This window comes from Pelmatolapia mariae, linkage group LG20 (assembly GCF_036321145.2).
Source record: "Pelmatolapia mariae isolate MD_Pm_ZW linkage group LG20, Pm_UMD_F_2, whole genome shotgun sequence".
In the NCBI taxonomy this organism is placed as follows: Eukaryota; Metazoa; Chordata; class Actinopteri; order Cichliformes; family Cichlidae; genus Pelmatolapia; species Pelmatolapia mariae.
The window spans coordinates 1,994,841-2,012,500 of NC_086244.1; the positions used below are offsets into that span (position 1 = coordinate 1,994,841).

The 17,660-nt window shown below is 46.6% G+C and overlaps 1 protein-coding gene across 4 annotated transcripts; it reads right to left on the reverse strand.

Moving 5' to 3' along the window:
* Positions 1-292: 292 nt before the first annotated feature.
* On the reverse strand, positions 293-14,690 carry si:dkey-96f10.1 (6-phosphofructo-2-kinase/fructose-2,6-bisphosphatase). 4 transcript variants are annotated; one of them, XM_063463084.1, is made up of 14 exons: positions 14,170-14,690; positions 6,233-6,358; positions 4,805-4,901; positions 3,879-3,945; positions 3,588-3,662; positions 3,446-3,502; positions 3,010-3,131; positions 2,108-2,315; positions 1,874-2,020; positions 1,679-1,783; positions 1,305-1,434; positions 946-1,008; positions 698-762; positions 293-404 (listed from the first exon to the last, which is right to left on the reverse strand). In XM_063463084.1, exons 1-14 carry the CDS (start codon positions 14,252-14,254, stop codon positions 345-347), a joined length of 1,407 nt encoding a protein of 468 aa, XP_063319154.1. In that variant the 5' UTR covers positions 14,255-14,690; the 3' UTR covers positions 293-344. The 4 variants fall into 4 exon arrangements, 3 of the variants coding, with proteins under 3 accessions (XP_063319154.1, XP_063319156.1, XP_063319153.1); XM_063463086.1 differs by lacking the exon at positions 14,170-14,690 and adding an exon at positions 13,732-14,051; XM_063463083.1 differs by lacking the exon at positions 14,170-14,690 and adding an exon at positions 8,672-9,249.
* Positions 14,691-17,660: the final 2,970 nt, after the last annotated feature.

Here is a 17,660-nt window from a genome sequence, read left to right on the forward strand (position 1 = left end):
CGGTTCGGACTGACACTGGTTACTGCACAGGTACAGGTGAGGGAGAGTCGAGGAGGAAAAACGGTAACGCAGACCCCCGGCACATGTTCAGCACTACTTTGTTTGTTTCACAGTAGAAGAGTCCCCTTCTTCATCCGGCCTCGGCCCTGCGTTATAAAGTGCATCGACAATGGAAAGAGGCTACCACAGAGAAATGTCTCATTTTCAGTGTTGTGAAGCTTCAAACTGTCACAACAGCAACAATCACAACAGCGATGATCTCTAAGATTACTTAAATTAAAAAAACAATAAAAGGCCACTTTCCATCAGTGAATAAAAACGAGCTCCCTGCCGGCCGTCCTCCTCTAGATGTGTTCAGGGACCGTCTCCAGGGCCTCGGCCGGGTCTCGGTCCACGTCGACGTTCTGGGAAAGAAAGTCAAACTGAGTCTGATGCACAGAGTGGCAGCGCTTTGAATCAATGCAGGCTGCTTCATTTACTGATCTGTACGAACTATAAAAAGACACACAGACACACACACACACACACACACACACCTCTGATTTATTAAAACCATTAGTTCATGTTTGGCTTTCTGAGCAGCACCGAGTGTGCGCGGCTCCTCTGCACCTCGGTCATTCTCAGGTTTCGTTAACTCTACGACTTGTGTTCACCCATTTGTGTTTAAAACAAAGAAGAAATCATATTTCATATTTACCACCGGCTTGTCTCTGTGTGTGTTGACGGCCTCGATGTTCAGGAAGACGGATTCCACTTTGCAACCTGAGGGAAAAACAGACGGATGCTGTGATTGCACGTCGTGACTTCTTCCACCAGCACGCCGTTTAAAAACGACTTTCATCATGTTACTTTGTGTTTGCTAGTTTACGCTGCAGAACGAGCTCGTTTTAATGCTACCAACAGAGGAGGACGTTCAAGTCAGAGGCAGAAGAAGGCGAGACTGACCGTAAGCGACTGGAGTGAGTTTCAGAACCGTGTGCAGAGGACACTTCAGGTACGGCAGCTCGTCTGAACACAGAGACAGAAATCTTTGATTTGTTTATCCACAGCATGATTGCTGCCATCACACTCTAACCACAGAGGAATAAACTCGGGGAATCTCTCTATCATCGTTTCTTCATTTGTTTCATTATCAAAAAAATCCCGTGAAAGATAAATAAGAAGATCTTGTACTCTCAGCGGTGGGTTCATAGGGTGATATTTATGGGAATAATTCAAAACAACATTGGTTTTAATCACTTTGCAATCACAAACATGAGAGTAAAGGCGAGCCTCAGCAAAGTCACTGCAGAAGAACCACTTACTAGCACTCTTGTCCAGGAAGTAGGCCAGCAGACACCTCATGACTGCCTGGTGACAGATGACTAGAACGTTCTCCTGCCTCTCCAGCTCCATGATGACCGGCTCCAGACGCTGAACGAGGTCCTCGTACGACTGAGACACACAGTTAGATATCCGTCACTTTGCTGTCAACGAGTGAAGCTGAACGAGGCTCCTCTTGTCATCAAACACTCGGATTTATTATCCGACTCAAAATGGGACCAGATTTATTTATTTTTTAATCACTTTGTTTTATTCAGTAAGAGCTGAAACATGCGACCGAGCCCTAAACTCATAGTGACTCCCTCCTGTTACACAGCCAGAGCAGCTGCCCCCTGTAAGCAGGGTCCACACCCACCTCTCCTTTAGGGTAGCGGTAGCGATACTTGTCTTGGTCCCTCAGCGCGAACTCCTCGGGGAAATGCTCCTGAATCTCCTCGTACGTCATCTCCTCACAAACCCCCTGAAGTGAAACACACAGGAAGTCAGCCTCGTCTCTTACAAACGAGCAGAAATCATCTACGTGAAGCGGCCGTGCCGTTTCTTTACGTACGGCGTCGATCTCATTGAGAGCTTTCCACTGTTCGTACTGGACTCCCAGAGCCTCTGCGGTCTGGATGGTCCTCTTCATGTGGCTCGTCCACACCTTCAGGTCGCTGATGCACTGCCCACGCATGTAGGTCCCCAGAGTGCTGGCAAACTGACCGACACGCAAGAGAAAAATCTCACTGACGACAACATGAACCGAGATCACGGGTGCATTAAAAAAAAACAAAAAAAAACTAACCTTTGCCCCGCGAGAGGAAAGCCCAGAGTCGCCTCCGATGCGACCCACGAGGTTCAGTTCGCTCTCACCGTGGCGACACAGGTAGATGGACCTCGGGGTGACGTGGATGTTCATGAGGTAGTAGACGATCCGGCTCTGAATGTGGTCCTGGACCCGGTTCACCAGGTATCTGCTGCCCACGTTGAAGATTTTAATGTAAGACAAGTTCCTGCAGAAAGACGAGGAAAAGAGACCCAAAAGTGTCAACTTCCTGCCCTCTGCTGGACGCAACGGTGTGTTTATGTAACAAAGACACAGATCGCCCAGTCCAAAGACGCAGGACCAACATCCTGTCATCCAGCGATGTGTCAGTGTGAAGCTCCTATAAAGAGTTCAGTCAAGTTGTTCATTTCTTCTGCCATCATATTTGTACTTAGTTACATTTGTACTTAATGCACATGTGTTTTGTTTTTTCTCAGTCTGATGGATGCTCAGGGACGACTCAGACTTCAGGATCTCACCCAAGATTCAACCACAGACTGTCCCATTAGTGGGTAAACCGCTCAGCCTCCTGAGCCACAGTCATGTGAGGAATCCTGCCGTATTATTGGCTCGTGCAACCACTGGACCGGCTGAGACGGACAGCCCGTAAAACTACAAAGCTCTCGCTCCACAATTTATTACAATTTAAACATATTGTCATATTTAATGGGCTTCAGAGGCATCAACTCAAACAAATATTGACTGTGCAGAGTGATTGATGTGATGATGATGTACATCATTTAATTTCAAATTCTCTGTGTAAGGTTATTTTATGAGTTTAGCATGAACAGGAAGTGTGGCTGATCTGCCTCCACGCTAACGGTGAACCACGAGGTGTGGATGTAACTCAGAAGCTGATTTTCCACAGCAGAGGCAGTCACCTGTCCTTGGTGTCATCGAGGGGGACGTAGGTCATCGTATAACATTCGATCCTCTTCAGGAAGTCGGCCACGGCCTCCTCTTTGTCACAGCCGGCGTAGTCCGGGCTGCTCAGCTTCACTTGCTGTTTTCAGGCAGAGAGAGTGGGAAAAGTCACGACTAAAGCACGGCACATGCTGAGAGAGACGTGAGCTGCACGCACAACATGAAGTCTGAAACGAGCCAAACTGAAGAGAAAACAAGAGAAAAGGACGGAGAAGCTGCAGGAAGGGTTTCTCCACATGTTTTTGTTGTGGAACAAAAACCAGTCCAGGTCCTGCCAAGACACCCGTGGGCTGGCACAGCGAGCTCGGTTCAGCCCGTTCCAACAAAAACAAACTGAAAGCGCACCGGATCCCGGCTCCCAGCAGCGACTCGCCTCGGCCGCGGCTCACTTACTTTAATATTCTCAGCGATGATGTCGGGGTCGTCGCATATCGACTCCACAAAGAAAACCTGAACAGGAAGGGAAACAAAGCCTGTCACAGAGGTTTGACGTACACATTTCTATTTTTAATAAAGAAAAAGAAAGAAAGTTAACCTTGTAGCCGTTTTCTTTGGCAAAGTTCAGGATGACCTCTCTGCGGTCCTGGGTGGTGTTCGTGGCATCAAAAACCTTCAGGAGACAAACTTAATAAGACCACACTGACCGACTTTAACAGCTGCTCACACAAGGATGTGATGACTTGTGTTCACAGCGTTTTAGGGAGATCAGATTTGTCACTGTAATATTGTGTTTGTGTGTCCACTACAAACAAAAATGTGCTGCTGAGCAGTTTGGAGGAAACTCTTGTTTTATTTTTTTTAAATGAGAAATGAAAGTTTGACTCACCACCACCTGACCCTGCTCCCTGGTGATGTACTCACACACATCTTGGAGGGCAGCGACGGCACAGGCCCTGCGTGCAGACACAGAAACCGACACATTAATGATGTACGACACTGTCAGCAGGCGGGACTCACCCCTCATTTCTTTACACTTTGGTAGGAAAGTAGGAAACAGCTTCAGCCGTTCATGCTGCATTTCCATGTATGTTTGCACATGTGTTGAGTTTCATGCGCCCCAGTTATGCCAAAGAACAGCTGGACAGCAGTGAGTGTTTAAAGTCTGACACATGTTAAATCCTGCTGTGGTCTGACCACTGTGAGCGCTACAAAAGCTCAATATCATCTTATCTGCAGGACATCAAGTGTATTTTTTTGTTTGTGCGTTTTCATCTTGGAGCGTGATGGAAGGTGAGCAGCACCTGTGGTTCAGTGACAGCAGAGGAGAGAGAGGAGTGTTACAGGTCAGTGTGACCGACTGAACAAGCTGTTATTCCAAGAACCTGAACACCTGAGGGGCCCAGATCATGGACCGTGAGTTTGTCTCTTCAGTGAACTGCTCCAGCTCCCATCTCACTTTGTGTCACAGATTATTTAAGGCCAGTTTTTGACTGAACATTAAAAGTCTAAAAACAAAGTTTGAACGATTCTAACAAGCTTGAAGATGAATATTTGGTACGATCACTTTCAGTCTTTACGCCTAAACGACTCACAGCTCAGGTACAAGAACTGGACTGAAAATGGGAGAAAAAGCAGCAAATGTCCAAATAATAAGTTTTAAAGACCTTCAGAGAGTTGGACACGTGTTGCTCACGAGCACTTTAAAAATGACGACGTTGTCTGAAGCAACATGCTGTGGGTTTCAAAAACACAGCCTCACACAATAACAGCTTAATGCTGAGGTGTGACAGACGTGCAGCTGAGGGTTCGTACTTGCGGATCTTCATGGCCTCCTCGTTGTCGGGTCTGAAGAACTCGTAGCTGTTGTAGGAGCACGTGGCCTGTCTGCGGTACTGCCCCACATTAAACACTGGAACACACAGAGAAACACAATGCTGCTGACACAGTGACAGGGTCTGGATCTAACAGTAGCAATGAGCTCACACATAACACACCGCTAACAACGCTCAGAGGTTAGAGGTGAGGCCAGATTTACAGCTAAACATGCTAATGAGGACGCCATCTGCTGACTTTTAGCAGTGACCATCACAGGTTAGGAGAATGAGCCGTGAAGGATTATAACAACACAAACAAGGAGCAGTAACTGTGGCTCACAGCAGCACACGTTCTAACCCACGATGCTTTCAGACGGCTGAAAAAGACCAAACTGCAGTTCCTCTAACGTCCAGCAGAGGCTCCAGCAGTCAGTCCGTCCCCATAGACCCGGGGTGGGCAACTCCAGGCCTCGAGGGCCGGTGTCCTGCAGGTTTAGATGTGTCCTTGATCCATCACAGCTGATTTAAATGGCTAAACGACCTCCTCAACATGTCCTGAAGTTCACCAGAGGCCTGTAATGAACTAATCATGTGATTCAGGTGTGTTGACCCAGGGTGGGATCTAAAACCTGCAGGGCACTGGCCCTCGAGGCCTGGAGTTGCCCACCCTGCATAGACTCCCATGTTAAAACTTCATAGCAGACATTAGCATGTTTAGAGCGTGACAGAACTTCTGCTTCGGTCTCTAAACAGCTCCGCTCCATAAAACTGTACAGCTTCACTGTGAACAGAACTGCAGATGGAAACCTCGTGTGGAGAATAACAGATTTTTGCATTGATGAAGAAGAAAGATAAATGATTTGTATGTGCACAGCTTACAGCTGTTATGACCAAGAGGAGGAGGATGGAAATCTCCTTCTTACTATCATTTAAATGTCATCAACAGACTCATCAGATCAATGATGACTGTAATGAACTTTTTAGATCCTTGAAATCTGACAGTGTTAGGATCCTCTGAAGGATGTGCTGCCAACATGTTGGTGTCAAATACCACAGAGCACCTTCAGAGTCCTGAGGAGGCCTCAGCGCCCTGGAAGTGTTTTGGCAACACACAGCAGACCAAATAAAGCCTCCGAACAGCCAGAAACACCGTGACCAAAAAGTTCCTTTGCTCTCATCTGCATCTCTGTAACATGCCTGTTTATTCACAAACCTTTGACCTGAAAAACTTTATTACTCTGCTGCTCAGTCAGAGCGAGCGTGTCTGTTTGAAGGTTTACAGAAATCACTCCAACCTGCATCAAACAGAGCAGCGCCTCCGAACATGAGCTGTGTTAAAGAGGAACACCTCACACTAACAGATGTGTTTCCATCTGTGTGACGACGACCTGGTGTGTCGGTTTAGCCCCGCGCTGTCAGCCGATACCTTTGGTTTTGACGCCGATCCAGTTCAGGTACCTGGTGAGCTTCGTAGAGATGTAGGTTTTCCCTCGTGCCGGGAGGCCCACCATCACGATCATGGTCGGGGAGTTGGTGAACTGGGGCACCGAGGCTGAAACGCACAAACACAAAGACGGTGACTACAGATGACCAGCGCAGGTGTCCGAGGAGGAAAACACACCGACGTTTCAAAGAAGCCGTAAAACTTTTGCCATCTGGAGTCTGACGAACATTTCAAACACATATCAGTCTTATAAATACTGACAACAACCTGCACAATACTCCAGCTACTACATTACAATGCTAGCACTCTGTTTAATCACTGACTTGCACACTCGAGTGCAGGATCTCTACAGATGGCCCCGCCCCTCCCTGAGCCTGGTTCTGCTGGAGGTTTCTTCCTGTTAAAAGGGAGTTTTTCCTTCCCACTGTCGCCAAAGTGCTTGTTTAAAGGGGACCATATGGTTGTTGGGTGTTCTCTTGATAAATAAATACATTTAAGTAAATGTTTATAAATTAATTTCTATGTTTTTTGTGTAAAAATGTATCAAAGACATTAGAACTACTTCATTTTTATTTCATTCATTTCTTTGAAGCCTCGGTCCTCCGTACGATCCTGATCTAAATGTTAAATGGATGTGAAAAGGTTAAGTGGAAGGAGCTGAAGCAACAACACAACGATGTTCGGCTCACCTCGTAAACAATCTCTGACTGCACAGCTTTCTTTCTCTGACGTCAGTACAAGTGTACCACGGAGGGTTAGAGCTGGACTAAATGTTATTTTGGTGATAAGAAGGAACACCGTCTGACCGCGAGTCATTTTTCAGAGTCACAGGCTGTAATCTTTCCTCCCACAGACACAGAAACACGTTCGCCGTACAGAAAGGAGGTGATTTTAAGCTCATGGCGAGCTTCTCTCTTCTGTGATCTGTTTCATCTGTGTTTGTTTGCCCCCCTTTCTGCACTGTAGTTTAAGTAGGAAGTGTAGCTGAATTCAGTGTGAAGCTTACTGTTGTTCTTTGAAATACGTGCAGCGTTTTCTTCTCATTTACTGGATTTTTCTCTTTTTTCTCCTTTTCCCACATCAGCACTAGATCTCATTTCTTTGATTTGTTTTATTTGCTGTCGTTGGCTTTTGTAAAGCACGCTGTGTTTGTGTGTCTGTTGTATATAGATACATCACACCTGATTACTGATTGAAAATAATGTGGAGTTAAGACCCCCCAAAAATGAGAGCTTTTGCATAAATCATCCTAAAACCACTCAGACCCATCTTGTGACATCTCCACCTCCACAGCTCCAACTGCAGGCTGCAGACACACCGACTGCACAGACAGGGCAGTCACACGGGAAATGTCACACGTATTCTTGTACTTTTACTTTGGTAAAGGATCCAAATAAAAACTTTAGCACCAACTCAGAAAGCAGCAGTGAGACCCAGCACTGGTTGGGAAGTTGTTCACATGTGGTGAGGAACAGTGAGCTTTGCCTGCTGCTGTCGCCCCCCCTCATTGTTAGGCTGCCCGTTTAATGCTTACAAAGCTGCAAAATGTTAACACATCTGAGTGAATGCTTCAGGGAAGATCTCAGAGGAACCTGACATTGGTTTCTTCTGACAGCTGCTCCGTGTGGGATCTTACTTTCAACAACCCTCTGCACTCCTCCTCACATATATACAGACGTCACATCAGCAGCAGAAATGTGGACTTTACAGCAAAGAATTAGCAGCTACACGAGTGCTCTGCTGCCTTGCTCTGAGGTCAGAGTCAGACACTCCTGCACTGATAAGGTTATGACTGTGTGGTGGGAATTTTTTCCTTTAATCGGGGGGTGAAGATCGGAAAATTGCCACCCAATCATAAGCTAGAAATGATTCTGGTGATTTTTTCTGCGCTACTGGTTAAACAAAAACAAAAACGTGTGGTCCTGACGTTTGATTGGGTGGGCAAAACGCCCGTTTGGGCAGGCTGAGCCTCGCCACACACACTTGTCCAAGTCCACCAACAGCCTAGTTTTCATACTTTGTAACTCTTCCTTCAAAATATTTTGTTATTGTGATTCTTTAGATGTTTAGTTTCACTTTGTCCTTTACAAAATTCTTTAAATGCACATTTGCCGTGTTATTGTTGACGATCTGAGCCTGTCCTGACCGCACGTAATCACACAGCGACCCTTTAGGGTGAATGGCCGTCAGGACACACACACACACACACACACACACACACACACACACACACACACACACACACACACACACACACACACACACACACACACACAAACAAATCTGGTGAATCCACACAAGCTGTTCAGAAGAAAACGCACAAGTATCAGCATGTCAAAGCAAAACAAGGCATCACAGCGCAAACCACGTGTGCGTGTGTGTGCGCGCACATGTCCTGCATGTGTGCGCTTGTGTACTTACAGCCTCGCCGTCTGTTCAGCCTGCTCTGCATCCATGGACCCCAGGTCTTCTCCAGAGGATTCTGAGTGAGTGTTTGCGACATGGCTTCAACAGCCAGGTGAGCGTCTGTGTGTGTGAACCTCTCCTCTGTATCTACGCTGTGTGTGTGCGTCTGTGTGTGAACAGGAGGACGGGATAAAGGCGCTCTCCCAGCTGTGTTCAGATTTTGAACTTTCTCACACCACATCAGAGTGGGAGGAGTTTCAGCAGCACTTCAACAGCCGACACACCTGTTTGGTTTGTGGCAGAGGATGCGGTGCCTCTGATTGGTCGGCTGGCCTGTCAGTCAGTAAAAGACACTACGATGAGGTCATCCACCAATCACCATGTGCTGCGGTAAACTTTGTCCCGGCACACAGGAAGTGGTGTAACGTGACAAACGGGTAACGACCATGCTGAGTGGCTCTATTGTGATTCTATCAGCTGACACCCAATGAAAGCAGCCGAGCCCTGTGTGTGTGTCACATGACCTAGGTCTTCATTAATATCAACCATGTGGGTGGTGACTGACTTGTTTGCTGTATTTAAATCCAGTCCTGAGATAACTACTCTTTCTGGCTGTGTCTCACTCACACACACACACACACACACACACACACACACACACACACACACACACACACACACACACACACACACACACACACACACACACACACACACACACACACACACACACACACACGTAATCTCCTTGTTCTTGTAATTAAAAAGGAACAAGAACAGAAAATCCAAACTTCTGCTGCACAAATTCATTAAATGCATTTTAAATGTAATTATTAGAGGCATTCATGTTTTTGCATGTGTGGAAAACAGCTCTACCAAACAGAAATGCATTAACAAACGAGCAGATCAGACTGTGCCTGGACATCCTGACCTTTCTGCATTAAAGATCACTAATCCACCATGTGACTTACAGTGCTGTGCATACGTCTTGATTTTGCTTCCAAGGAGCCAAACATGTTTTTTTCTCTCTTTTTGTTGCTTTTTCACCCATTTTCAGTCCACTCCTTGTACCTGACCATTTTCAGAGGAATGTTTTAACTGCTGACCAATGAATCATTCAATGAACCCAACTCCAGGCACTTTATTACTACTCATGTGTCACAAAACATGCCAAAGACCACACCGTTTGACATGCATAAAACAGTATTTTTGCACCAATGAACGAATTTCCAAATAGCTATTGGATAAAATCTTAGCATATCTAAGCAAAGTGTTCGGTGTATCGTTAAAAAAAATAAATAAATAAATGAAGAAACCGGAGAATGGAGGACAAACCCAGAGGAGAGGCTGAGGTAGGGCTGCACAGTTACAGCTTAACTGATAATCGCCATCATTGTGATCAATACTGAGACCACAATTATTTGTCACGATTAACAAAATGTGTGTTTCACTGTAAACAAATCTCTGCATCTGGTGACCTCAGCACGTCTGAGCTGCACTGCATCATTGGCTTTAATGCATTAATTATGTTAATGGAGTCTTTGCTGATGGAGTCTTTGCTGATGGAGTCCCTCAGCTGGCCGAAGAAGTTTGGTGTTGTTTGTGCTGCAGACACAACTCTGCAGCACTCTGTGCATGTGATGCCTTCATGTTTAACACCAGCTGCCTTAAAAATAAAGTATTACCAAACACCATGTCTGCAGTGCCACACACAGATACATTTTCAGTGTTACTGCTCCAGGAAGCTTCGCACTGCATGGAGCAGGGAAAGGCTGTGATAGGCTCATATAGACGAGTGGTTGGCTGCTTATTTAGGGAGCGCTTGGCTTGCCTTTGCTTTGATGGCTCATTTAATTCTGGGAAGTCAAATACAAGTAATTGTGCAGCCCTCGGCCGACGTGTGCCAAGTTACATTTCTGGTGAGAGCCTGCAGACATCTGTGAAACACGGTGGAGGCTCTGTCATGGTTCAGGCTGCAGTGGGGCGAGTGGTGTTTGCTAAAACTTCTAAATGCAGCGGCCATATAATGCCATCTGCAAAGCACCCGACTGGGAGTAGGAGAATACCTGCAGTAAAAACATACCCGGGCAGGAAAACAGAGTGGAACACTGCCATCAGACTGGGCTCCACAGAGTCCACACCTCAACGTTATTACAGCAGTGTGGGATCATCCTGACGGAGAACAGGACAAAAAGCAGAAACATTCTGAGAAGAGCTCTGAACGTCCTTCTAGAAGCCTGAAGAAAAATGACTGGAGACACTTAAATGACAGAAATCTGCCTGAGAGAGTTCAGACTGCAGAGAAATAAAAGGCGATCATACCAAAATATTCATTTTACATTCACAGAAATCCGTTTTTGCCTTATATGTTTTAATCCCATACATCTTTTTGAACATGCTTCAATAATGAAATTGGCTCATGATTGTTGCGCGGTACTGAACGTCATTCCTTTGCGAGTTAGGCAACATTCGTTATCCCAGTTTATCTAATCTCCTTTCAGCAGATGGCTCTTATTTACAGTTAGCTCCTCCTGTCCTGCTCTCAGTCTCACAGAGTGATGCAGACAGACAGACAAAGGAGGAGGGACGTTATAATAATTATGCAGCTGAAGTCTACATGTTGCTTTACCGCAAGTGTATAAAACGGCACTCAGCAGACATTACACCAGACGTGACGAGGGCGAGCGAGAGAGATTAAGAGGGAAGCGAGAAGGGAAACTGAGGTCTTCAGTCAGATCAGGTCAAAGTCTGAATCTACCTGACATGACTGTCACCCCCCCAAAAAAATTATTATTAGAGATGTCAATTTTTTTGGTCAAAGCTAGCGTTCAGAGACAGTAACCAACAGTGGCCACAAGATGGCAGTAAATGACAGGACGGCAGCAAACAGGCGTTACAGGCTCGCTGACAGGACGGCACGATGTCCTGAGGAGTGAGGAGACAGACGGCTTCCACTCGTCTCCTCAGCGTGATGCTGCCATAAACACATAAAAGCCAGAACGCAAACAGAAAGCTTATCTAAGGTAAGACCGACACGTGGACCTTTGCACACAGTCCAAGGCGAGCATCTTCAGATTAAACACCCGTCACACTACATCCTGTTACCGTCCTTGTTTGCACGCTGCAGCAGACACAAAGCTTTGTACAGAACTGAAACTGAACTCAGAACCTTTTCGCTGTGAGCCAGCGGCGCTAACCACTGCACCACTGCACCAGTGGCCAGCTGGAGTCGTTCTGTGTGGAGTTTGCGTGTTGTCCACATGTCTGCGTGGGTTCTCGGCGGGTACTCGAGATTCCCACGGTCACAAAAACATGGATCCATGGATGGATCACTCACTTTTATTTGAATTTTGGGGGCAAATAAATGAGAGTTAAATAAAGGAAAAACATGCCATTTTAGTGGTTCGGGTCTGACTATAGTTTCTACACAGAAGCTAAAATATTAATGATGTGTATTACTGACAGAACATATAAACAGAGATAAGTCAGTAAACACAAGCAGCTCCTGCAGCGAGAGGCATGCTGATGTTTACTCTGCTGAAACTCCCAGTGAGCAAACAGGAGCTGGGTCACATGTGAAACGCACATCTGCTCAAGTCATCAACGGCTCAGAGAAGTTTAAGTTGAGCAAGAACATTTCCTACGAAGTCACACTTCCTGTTCCCACGTCACAGTTTTCTTCAACAGTGAGTCGAACACTAAAAACCAAAGCATCTGAGGTCAGAGTTCATCAGTTTTCATCTACCGAGGTTTAAAAAAAATGACTAAATAAGCAAACGGCTACGTTAAAGTTTATTTTCAGGCCTGAGCACTTCATTTATATTTTAGTGGCTCTGTAGTTTAGTGGTTTACACCAAACACGGCAAAGATCCTCGGCCTGATTATTTCTAAATGACTGAACTTGGACACAGTCTGAATCCATCCACAAGTCAGATTTCAGTAAAAACCAGTGAAGCATTGTTGTCTTCATGCCTCTTCCTTCCTTCATGAAAGGAAGCTGTGTGAAAGGCATGCAGTGTATCTGTGTTTTCAGATTTATACAAAAAGTTACATTTTAGTCAGGACTGAAAACAGACCAAAAATGCCTTTGGGAATTTTATCAGCTTGGAGTGGACAAAAGTCACATTTATTAGTTTAAAAAAGAAACCCACCCAGGACTGGACCAGAGACCAAGTTACATCCACGACAGACCAAACCAGCCGAGAGACACAAGCATTCACTGCTGTACTCAGCCCAACATAAACACGTCTTTTAAAAGAGCTGCACACCTACACGTCACAGACGGCTCGGAGGGAGATTGAATCATGTCAACACGAAAGAAACCATCACAGAGCTTCAGTCACACACAAGCTGCACAGTTTCTCAGTCTGACCAAACAGACCTCAGAGTGGAAAGACCTCCCTGCAGCCGAGCCGGGACGTGAACTTTGTCGTCATTAACTGAAGTGAAGCCAAAACCATGCAGGAAATTTCAATTTTACTATATTTTTTAGACACGAGCAACATGCTACAGCCTGCTGTTGGTTTTATACATGACCACGGCCTGAAGCTTAAAAAAGCACGGCGTACATCAGTCACCATTCCTCGGGCCTGACCGCATGACGTACTGCAGATGATCCTGCTCTCAACTACATATTTGCTTCTTATCACAGGAGTGAAACCCAGCACTGACACGGTGGCGATTAAGGCCCAGACGTGCTGACCATGCAGTGAGCTGTACCCACGCCACCACACTGCAGAACATCCATCGCTCACACATTGATAAGTAAAGAGTCCAAAGACAGGACCTGCTGCTGGTCAGGCTGCGTTTTTATAACAGTGAAAATAAAAGTGGCCGTGTGAGCACGCGGTCCCCACACCGCAGGCTCAAAGTCGTCCACTCCTCCAGCATTAAAAGGTGCCCACACTCGGATTTCTGCCCGCGGCCTCTCAGGCAGCGGATCCGGCCCTGCATCGGCTCTCACTTCACCTGACCATCGAGCCAGACTTCAGGTGTTTTCACCAAAAATGAGTCACGTGTGCGACCTGGGGGAGGTCAGTGCGTGCGTTTCTCTGAATGACGGAAACAAACCTCACCTGTGCTCTCACACCGCGCGCGCCGCCGTCGCATGGGGTGCGCGCTTTGCACCCTAGACTCCATTTCCCACGCGGGTCGTGTCTTATCAAACCAGCAGCACCACCCAGCACATGCCTGACAGCAGCTCAAAGACCGCGCGCTGTGACATATGTGCGCGCTCACAGCAGGCCCGATATATCACAGTCCTTATATAATGTGTGTACGCGCGCGCACGCCGATTGGCTTTAACAGCATTCCTGATGATGATGATGATCACGCCCTCTGCTCACTAATCAATGACATTATCCACAGTTTGCGTCACGGTGACGCGCACACACTGTGTTGCGGGAATGAATGAAATAAGAGGAAGTGTGTGTGTGTGTTTTATTACATAACCAGGCTGCTATTCTTACATCCCGGTCATGCGCAGTGCGCGTGCACGCGTGCCCGTCACTCACCGTGCGGCCGTTGGAACCGGAGCGTCCTCCCCGCGGCCCCCTGCGTGTCTCCTCCGGCTGCTGTGATCCGCTCTCCGTTCATCATCCCGCAGATCTGCTCGTGGCTCACCGCGTCGCAATATCTGTTTGTGTGTTATGACTCCGTGCCTGCTGCATGCAGCCACGGTGCGTGTCTCTGCCCGCTCAGGCAGCGTGGAGCCAGCCAGGCGGTGCTGGGCGGAGCGGAGAGGCCGGTCCTCGTTGTCACAGACTAACTAGTCCTGCAGGTTTAACGTCTCACGCCTCTTTGTCATCGTAAACATCAGCACGAGCTCGTGCATTAATGACGCGCCCATCGTGTGCCACGCCTCCTCCTCCTCTTTGTCCTTCCTGCGGGGATCTTCGTGATGCTGCGCGCGCTCTGCTCTCACCTCGTTGCCGTCATCCTGTCACAGAGTCTTAAAGGGGCCCCCCGACACTGTTACCCGAAAGGTCACGGGACTGTTTCGTGTGGAGGACGCTTGGTCACGTGCTTGTTGGCCGTTAAGGAGCTGGTTTGTTTATCGGCGGGAATGCACCCAACCCCCACACCCTCCGACCCCCGAGGGCCCCTGAGGCCCTCTGCACTGCTTTCACTTTCCAGGACAGCTGAGCCAGAGTCAGGCAGAACTCACCGCTGACGTTAAACACGCAAAATCTACGCAGACGGCTCGTCGCAGGCTTTTACGTCATAGAGAGTTAAAAGTCAGACCCTTTCCCATGGTGACCGTCTCTGAGTTGGACATACACAGTTTGATCCACCCGTCAGACACAGTGCCCCACATTTGATTGTCTTTAGCAGAGTCTCACAGAAATCATGTGGACCTGAACATGATTAATAAATCTGCACAAATACGATTACAGAGAGGACACAGGACACGTGACATCCTAAACACTTTTGCTTCCAGGATTAGAAAACAGTCCTCAGATAAAATACTGAATCTCTGTCCTGCAGAGTTTGTAGATTCGTGTCAGCATTATTAATGTGTCCAACGCAGACATACTCTTCCTTGCTCCGTAGTTAGTTTGCTGGGATCTGCTCTTCCTAACTGTACATGATAATATGTGCTTTAACAGTTCTTCCAGAAACAGAAAGAATGGCCTTGTGCTGAGATTTGGTGGAGGGCTGTGTAGACAGTAGTCTGTATGTGGCTGTAAAGAGAAATGTAGAAATGTGACATTATGTAATTATCAGGACAAAAAGTAGGATATGAGAAAATGTAAATACAGAGGAAATAAATTCTCACAAAGGTGCAGCATGTTTGCCAAAAGTTGTGACAGCCTGCGCAGTTCTATATGTAACCACAGGGAGGTGCAGCATGGCGGCTGGTCGTTACCTGCCAGCAGGTGTTCTTATTTTTTAGCTGGGATGTTTCTGTGTGAAGTAATGCACACTGTAGGCACATGTATGAATGAGTGGAGGGAAGGTAACCCAGGCCAAGGCGGGCACTAATGGGCATCTTTATAGATTAGATACGTCACGTTTTCTCCACCGTGTCTGTATTTAACAACGTCATTCCAGTTTTCCTTACAGATTCACATCCAGCTGAGCAGGAAATTGTGATGCACTCTTTTGGAATTCATTGGTCTGATAGTCCTACTTAACTACTCTGCAGCTGTTCAGCTTCTGTTGACTCACAGCTTTGAGCCTAACTCGTCTCCACCCACTGTAAAAGTTTGTAAAATGGAGCTGTGGGGCAGGAGAGTCGGATGTGTGGCAGACATTTCTCCAGAACAGAAAGAAATGGAGGGAATTATATTTACCTTACAATATGTGTTTGAGTTCAGGGTGGTTATGGCCTTTGGGAAGGAACTGGAGGAAACGGAAGGAATAAATGTCCATCAGGTAGGCAGCCAATGATTTTTTGTGCTGTCTTGACCACACTCTGAAGCCTCGCTCTGTCCGCCTTAGTGCAGCTGCCGTACCATACCATGATGCAGTAGGTTAGCAGGCTCTCAATGGAGGAGCGGTAGAAGGTCAGCTGCAGGTTGGAGTTCAGCTTGTACTTCCTGAGGACACTCAGGAAGTGCAGCCGCTGTTGGGCCTTCTTGACGACCGCTGAGATGTTGTCTGTCCAGGAGATGTCAGCAGAGATGAGGACACCAAGGAACCGGAAGCTGTGGACCCTCTCCACACTCTCCCCCTTGATGTAAAGGGGGGCTAAGTCAGTGCTGTGCCTCCTGAAGTCGACAATGACCTCTTTGGTTTTCTTGGTGTTCAGTGTCAGGTTGTTCTCTGAACACCAGGCTGCCAACTTCAGGACTTCCTCTCTGTAGGCTGCCTCGTCTCCCTTTGAGATGAGTCCGTGGTGTCATCAGCAAACTTGATGACTGTGCACAGCTTCACTGAAACACACTATTTTCCAGAGGCGTAGCGTCGATATTTGAGTTGAATTGAATGATAAATACTGAGAAAGAAACTCTCAGGAGGACATTAACTGTCTAAATACTGCTGTGATGTCACACAGGCGGTGTAGGACTCTGACGGTTTGTGTGGTGTGTGTTTAAATGAAATCACTTCCTGCTCTGCACTTCCTGCATTTCACAACACTGAAAGCCACTTATCAGCTGTTTGATCATTCATACTGACCGTGAGCATGAGGGTGTGGCTATTAATCCTTTTATTTTTTTCCTCTTACAGATGAAAGGTTGACTAAGTATCCAATAAAAATATCATTACTTCAAGCATCAGAAGACATATTTTCCTTTTAAACAAATGTGCTTGGTTTGGAAGACAGGATGTGAATGGTCAACTTGTTGCTACAAATCCAAGCTTTAATAGATCAATCGAGCGAAATGTTGAAACACTGACACGCACAAATCCATCTGCTGTTGAGTAGCATGCAATAAGACGGCTAACATCATCCATGATTCTTACTTATGAGTAAAGTAAGTAACTAAAAGATGCTTTCTACAGAATGAGCCATGAGTTAAATTGAGGCGGGGGCAGTTCGTCTATCAGCTGAGAAAAACTCATGGCTGCAGTGCATGTGTGAAAACTGGCCGGCGTACGTTTGGTGGAGAGCAGCAACCATCCAGTTAGCAGGTCACATACTAACTGGATGGTTGTTGGTTCAAACCCAGTCTGTTCCAGTCTACATGCCAAATATCCTTGGGCAAGATACTAACCCCATGTTGCTTTCCGATGCATCCATCGGAGTATGAATGTGTGTGATTGTTAGAAGAAGTGCTTAGAAAAAGTGAATGAACACGTTGTGTAAAGTGCTCAGATAGAGTAGAAAAGCACTATATAAGAAGCAGTCCATTCACCAGAAATAAAACTCACAAAGTACCAGAATAATAATGGAAGCTGAACCAAAAGTCTCAAAACAGCAACTCAGCTGAGATGGATTTTCTTAGGATCTCCTTTTGTGGATGACCTGGTTTTTCTCTTGGCTTCATCAAATGATGACCTTCAGCTTACAGTGGGACAGATTGGAGCTCAGAGGGCATTAGCATCTCCAAGCCTGAGA